This window comes from Camellia sinensis, chromosome 6 (assembly GCF_055761805.1).
Source record: "Camellia sinensis isolate YWXY chromosome 6, ASM5576180v1, whole genome shotgun sequence".
Lineage (NCBI taxonomy): Eukaryota > Viridiplantae > Streptophyta > Magnoliopsida > Ericales > Theaceae > Camellia > Camellia sinensis.
In genome coordinates this window covers 126865893-126872731 of record NC_138966.1, presented here as the reverse complement: position 1 = coordinate 126872731, position 6839 = coordinate 126865893, and the positions used below count along the sequence as shown (strand labels likewise).

Here is a 6839-nt window from a genome sequence, read left to right as displayed (position 1 = left end):
AAGCAAAGTGCAAACAGAGGCATCCAAAGGTAAGGCGGTGGATTTTCGGGAAGAAGCCAACCGAGCATGCATATCTCCCTCGCCCGCGAGGCCATTTTATTACTTTAATTAGTTAGCGTAGCTAATTATTAAATTCAATTTGGTTTGTAATAATTAATTAGCTTACAATAGTTAATTATTTGTTTTGTAATAATTAGCTTAGCTTAGATTAGCTTAGCTTATTTATTCGGACCCTCTTTCGAGAGGGCACAATGTTGTAATAAGTGTGCATGTGTGTGTGCATGTCTTCCAGCCCCACGTCTTTCTCCTTTTTATTTATCCACTTTCGGTGGTTAGATTGGGGCACGTTTTGATTAGCATACCTTATACTTGCATGTTTGCGTCATTCATTAGTCTTGCATGCACTGGGCTCGACGCATCATTCAAACTGCATTGTATTTTGATACCTATTTGAATACGTGTATCAAATTGTTGCATTCATAAGCCATCTTAGATAGCCGAGCCTATTAGTTGCATTATTACATGTGTTGCATTAGGCATCTAGCATAGTTAGGATCATGCATATTTCTAACTAGTTTTTGTTTTGGCTTGGAGTACACTGTAAGTTTTAAGCTTTAGCATACTTGCATGAGTGTGAGTGTTGCCATGATAGCATGCTTGCCATGAGACTATTTGCTTAAGTGATTAACTACATGAATGCCTGTGGATAAAGGCTTTGTTTCTTAAATTGGAACAATTCAATGATTGTGAGTTTTAAGCCCACTTTGCGAAGTGGCAAATCATGTTTTAAGCCCATCATGTTTGGTGGCAAATCCGCGCTTTAGCCCACTTGAGGGTGGCATTTTCAAACCATTTTTGAAAGCATACATGAGTTGATTTGTTCCAATTCTTGCGATTTAGTCTATACTTGCTTGTGTGTGTCACATAGTAAAGTTAGCTAATAATCAGAATAAGAACACATGTGTTTATAAAACAACATATCATGCTTAGTAGAGGCCGATCTTTGATCGCGCGAGTGGGGGTGCTCATTTCAGGACCTTCCCCTCTCGTTCCCAAGTTCCCGAGCCGAGGCAACTTTGGTGATGACGGACATGTGGCCTTTGGCAATAGTCAGGGTTTCCTAAATTTTCCAAAAGCAAAACATTTAGGTGGCGACTTTGTAATCTAGCAAAGCAGTCCAGTTTTGGCATTATTCGATTTAAAATCTGATTTTCCAAAAATGATTTGCCAGATTGGACTCTTTGGTGTTTATCAGTCTCACATTGCACTTTGTGAGATTAGATTCAGAACCGTGACAGGAGTCCGAACTGTAGGACCAATTCGCGCCTCTCCGAAAGGGGGCGCGCGAAGAAAGTCAAGTGCACACCAAGGCTGTCTAATATGTGTGCCAAGGACACGAAATAGGCCTATGGTCGTCTTAATATGAATGCGATCATGATCACAAGTATAAATATGCGCATAGATATGAATATGGAAATGATGGACCTGAGATCATTTAGTATGAATATGCGCATAGATATGAATATGGAAATGATGGACCTGCGGTCGTTCAGTATGAATATGCGCATAGATATGAATATGAAAATGATGGACTTGAGGTCGTTCAATATAAATATGCACATAGATATGAATATGCAAGTGATGGACCTGTGGTCATTCTGCATTATGATTGGGCCCGAGGTCGTTCTCTATGAATGAGAACTTGGACTCGAGATCATTTTGCCCCTCTGATATACCTTGAATATGATGGATTGAACTTGAAGTCGTTCTGACTTGGATTCACATGTATTATGCATAAATATGAATTACTTAATTAAGAATCTCATTCATATAGCCTCTTTACTTTGGTATTATTCACTGGACGTTAGCTCACTCTTTATTTATATATATATATATATATAGGTATAGGTGAGCATTTGGAGGATCAACATTAGAGTTTGCACAGGAGTCCTCCTCTTTGTCAAGCCACCCAAGAGTGCCTCCATGTAAAGGCTTTGTTTTGTTTTGTTTTGTTTTGTCAAGCTTGGGATAATCTTTATACTTGGTTAGAAGTCCTTTATGTAGTGTGAGATATGATATAAAATGTGTCTTCGTACATGTATATATGAAAGTGTCTTGAGAATGTTTTAATTACTACAATTGATCATGTACGCACAGCTCAATGGACATCATCATTTTTGTTTTGCTGCTACTTCAGGACCCAATAAAATTAAATATTTTGAAATTTTGTCTTTGAGGCCGTAGGTAACCTATGGATTACTGGTCAGTTATGACGCTAAACCTATAGGGGTAGGTTTGGGTTGTGACAGTCAGGCCAGACCAACACAGAAGGGGAGCAAGTACAGCCAGTACTGCTGTTTGGCTCATTCTCCCCAATGCCAATCAATATAGTCTACGTGTTCCTGCAGGAGTTTCAAGCTGAAAAAGGAAATCAGGGGGGTTAGGAGGATGAGCCAACAGAAGTTTCTAGTGAGGACTCACAAACCAGCATAGTCCAGGATGAGATTCAAGTAGCCAAGCCTATGGAGTTTGATGAAGAACATGAAGAAGTAAGCATTGTTACTTTATCATACCCCTTTGAATATCCCACATCGTCAATGACTCAATATGTTAAACCTTTGTACATTAAGGCATACTTTGATGGGATAGAAATGAATAGGGTATTAGTGGATAGTGGGACAGCAATAAACTTTCTTCCTCATTTATCTTTGAGGAAATTGGATAAGAGGAACCCCAAATTGATCCTAACAAGCACGGCCATTGCTGGTTTTACTGGCGACAAGCAGATGGCCCAAGGCATACTACTTATTAATTTAAGTGTGGGGACAAGGGACTGTATGGCTGCCTTTTTTTCTGTCATAGACAGCAATGCCAAGTACAATGCCTTGCTTGGTAGAGATTGGATCCACACCATCAAGTGTGTGCCCTCCTCTTTGCATCAGAAGATGATGTTAGCCCTAAGCAATGGAGAGACAGAGGAAATAAATGCAAACCCACAGCCTTTCATTGTTTGTGTAGATTTTGTAGAAGCAAAGTTGAATACTGAGGGGGTGGTTCCACTAAGCGTGCTGAGGAAGCCTGATGCAATAGCCAAAGTAACGGCTGATGAGGACTTGGCACACCTGAAACATTTGGTACAAGAATGTGCTAATGATAAATATGACTACATCATCAAGGATACCAACAATGCCTGGTTGTACACAGGAGGATCAAGAAGCCAAACCATTGACTTTGGTGAAGTTTTGCACATTGGACATGGAGGCAAAAATCCAGAAAGTTTAAAAAGAAGAAATGGAAGCCATGATGATTGGCCGTGAACATGAGCAGCAGGAGGCCAAGCCATTGGCTCTAAGTAAGTATTTTGCATTGGACATTGAGACTAAAGTCCGGGAAATTCAGGAAGAATAAGCTCTATGGACAGATTTTATCTATGAAGAAGAAAGTAAAGATGCTGAACCAGGAAGGGTTGTGACAGATCAGGATGAAAAGGTTGCTTTGAAGCTAGAGGAAGCTAAAGGAGAAGCATTGGTAAGTACTCAGATGCAAAATGCTTTAGAAGAAGTCAATCTAGGAGAAGCATTAGTACAACAACCTACATACATTAGTGCTTGGTTGGATCCCATAGCCAGGGACTAGTTATTGGCTCTCTTGAAGAAATATAAGGATTGTTTTGCTTGGTCTTATAATGATCTTTCTGGATTGGATAGGTCATTAGTAGAACATAGACTTTCAGTCAAGCCAAATTTGAAACCATACAAGTAGAAACCTAAACGAATGAGCCCTGAGGTGGTTCAAAAAGCGAAGGAGGAGATTGCTAGGCTCCTCAAAGCAGGATTTATCAGAACAGCCAGGTATGTTGAGTGGCTGTCCAATATTGTGCCTGTGATAAAAAAAAAATGACAAATTGAAGGTATGCATTGATTTCAGAAATCTAAATTTGGCAACTCCTACGGATGAATAACCCATGTCTGTAGTGGATCTGTTGGTGGACAGTTCAGCAAGGCATAGGGTCTTGTCTATGATGGATGGACACTCTGGCTACAACCAAATATGCATAGTAATGGAGGAAGTTCACAAGACAACTTTCAGATGTCCTGGGAACATTAGGACCTTCGAATGGGTTAAGATGCCATTTGGGTTGAAGAATGTCGGGGCAACATATCAGAGAGCAATGAACACCATCTTCCATGATCTCATTAGAGGGTACCTGGAGTGTTTTATTGATGATATTGTGGTAAAGTCTCAATCCATGGAAGAGCATTTGGTCCATCTTAAATGAACCTTCAAAAGCATAAGGAAATTCAAGTTAAAGCTCAATCCACTAAAATGTGCTTTTGGTGTATCAGCTGGAAACTTCTTGGGGTATATAGTACACAAGAAGGGAATACAGATTGATCAGAACAAAACCAAAGTCATCATTGAAGCCAAACCTCCATCAAGTAAAAAAGACTTGCAAAAATTCCTTAGGTTAATTTTCTTTGAAGATTTATTTCTAACATTGCTGGGAAAATTGAAGTTTTTTTTTTTCTTTGTTGAAGTTAAAAGATGAAGAAGAATTTATGTGGGCAGCAGAGCATCAAACTGTTTTTGAAGGAATAAAAGCCTATTTGGCCAAGCCTCTAGTGCTAATGCCACCAAGGAAGGACAAATCTTTAAAGTTATACATTGTTGCAGCTGAAGAATCATTGGGAGTTTTTTTGGCTCAGGACAATGAAGAGGGCAAGGAGCAAGCAGTTTATTACTTTAGTAGGTTTTTAAACTCTAGTGAATGTAAATACTCAGCTGTTGAAAAGCTGTGTTTAGTTTTGTATTTCGCGGCAATAAAATTAAGATATTATCTTTTGCCTACTGTTGTCTTGGTAATTGCAACCCCAGATTTGGTTAAGTATATGTTATCTAGACCTATATTTAAGAGAAAGAATGGGAAAATAGATTCTAGCTTTGTCAGAATTTCATTTGGAGTATGTCCTCCAAAAGGCAATAAAAGGTCAGGTATTGGCCAACTTCTTAGCTGATCATCCATGTCAAACAGAAAATCAAGAAATAATGGAACTTGACACAATGGATTTAGAGCCATGGAAGATGTGGTTTAATGGATCAAAGGCTAACAGTCTAGTGGGAATTGGTGTTGTGATTAAATTATCACAAGGGGCAGAAACCACACATGGTATCAAAATTGATGAGACTACTTGTTCCAATAATCAAGCTGAGTACAAGGCCATGGTTATGGGACTTAAGATACGTATTGGTTTACAAGCTCATGCAGTTGACATATTTGGAGATTCCTAAATAGTAATTAATCAAGTAAAAGGAATCTTTAAATGTCAAAGTGCAAGCATGTTGTCATACTATGTTGTTGTTGTACATTTGCTTTCCCATTTCCAAGTGGAAAATGTAACTTACATCCCAAGATTCATGAATCACAAGGCCAATGATGTGGCTTAGAAAGTTTTGAATTTCAGAAAAAGGGATAATGCTCAAATAGATATGAGCCAGGCTATATACCAGAAGCTGATATCACCTTTAGCAAAACGAGGTATATTGGTAAATGCCAATCAAAATGACTTAGAAGAGAAGGATTGGAGACATCCAATCATTCAGTATTTGACTGGCCTTTTTTTGAAGGCCAGTATGAAGCTTAAACTACAGTCAATGCAGTTCATAGTGTATGGGAATGCTTTTTATAAAAGAGGGCAAGATGGTCTTCTATTAGAGTGCTTGGAACCAAAGGAAGCATTGACTGCCATTGCTGAGGTGCATAAAGACATTCGTGGTGCTTACCAGCCTGGTATGAAGATGAGATGGTTGTTTCAAAGGCATTCTTATTACTAGCCAACCATCCTTAAGGATTGCATAAAGTATGCAAAAGGTTGCCGAGCATGCTAGAAGTAAGGTATGATAAGACATGCTCCAATAACTGCCCTACATGCAGTGGTGAAGCCTTGGCCATTTAGAGGATGGGCAATAGACATGGTAAGGAAAATTTACCCACCTCTTCAAAGCAACATTGTTTCATTCTAGTGGCTACAGACTACTAGACTAAGTGGGTTGAGGCTAAGCCTTATAAGACTGTAGATCAAACAGAGGTGATTGACTTCATCAAGGAATTAATTCATAGGTTTGGTATTCCACAGACCATAACTGTAGATAATGAGACTGTGTTTGTTGGATCACAGCAGAATTTGGAATTAGTCTTGTTAATTCCATCCCCTATTATGCATAGGCAAATGGCTAAGCAGCGTCATCTAACAAATCCTTGAAGGAAGGAATACAAAGGTTGTGGAGGACAATCCTAGATTGGCACAACTTATTGTTAGATGTATTATAGGCTTATAGGCCTTCCCAAAGATCAAGCACATGAGTTACCCCTTATGCCTTAGTATATGGGCACGATGCAGTATTGCCTATTGAGATCAATATAACGTCCTTAAGGGTCAAATTCCAATATCATCTAAATACTAATCAATATCATCAAAGCATGCATTTGGAATTAGATGATATGGATGAAGCTAGAATTTTGGCATTAAATAACATCCTTTTGCAAGAGAGAAAGACAGTGAAAAGCTATAATAAAAGGGTCTAACACATCAGCTTTGATGAGGGTGACTTGATATGGAAAACAATACTTTCAGTAGGAATTAAAAGTCACAAGTTTGGCAAATGGTCACCTAATTGGGAGGGACCATACCAAGTCCATAGAGTCTTGCCTAGAGGAGCTTACCATTTGAAAAATCTGAATGGGTATGTGCATCCTAGGAAAATTAATGGTAGATATTTGAAGCATTATTACCCAACTGTGTGGGAAGCACAAGAAGTATAAAGTCACCACATGGAAACAT

At 38.9% G+C, this 6839-nt stretch overlaps 1 protein-coding gene across 1 annotated transcript; it reads left to right on the top strand.

Annotated features, from left to right (window-relative positions):
* The first annotated feature begins 3774 nt into the window (after positions 1 to 3774).
* Positions 3775 to 5289, top strand: LOC145793567 (uncharacterized). Its single transcript, XM_082876423.1, has 4 exons — positions 3775 to 3851; positions 3994 to 4057; positions 4539 to 4733; positions 4933 to 5289. The coding sequence occupies exons 1-4, from the start codon at positions 3775 to 3777 to the stop codon at positions 5287 to 5289; spliced, it is 693 nt and encodes a 230-aa protein (XP_082732549.1).
* Positions 5290 to 6839: the final 1550 nt, after the last annotated feature.

Excerpts from the sequence above, each read along its gene's own strand:
- LOC145793567 (XM_082876423.1), top strand. The coding sequence starts at position 3,775 with ATGAGCCCTGAGGTGGTTCAAAAAGCGAAGGAGGAGATTGCTAGGCTC. Across the intron at positions 3,852-3,993 it reads GGATTTATCAGAACAGCCAG|TTCAGCAAGGCATAGGGTCT; the intron begins GTATGTTGAGTG and ends GTTGGTGGACAG. Across the intron at positions 4,734-4,932 it reads AAGAGGGCAAGGAGCAAGCA|ATTCTAGCTTTGTCAGAATT; the intron begins GTTTATTACTTT and ends ATGGGAAAATAG.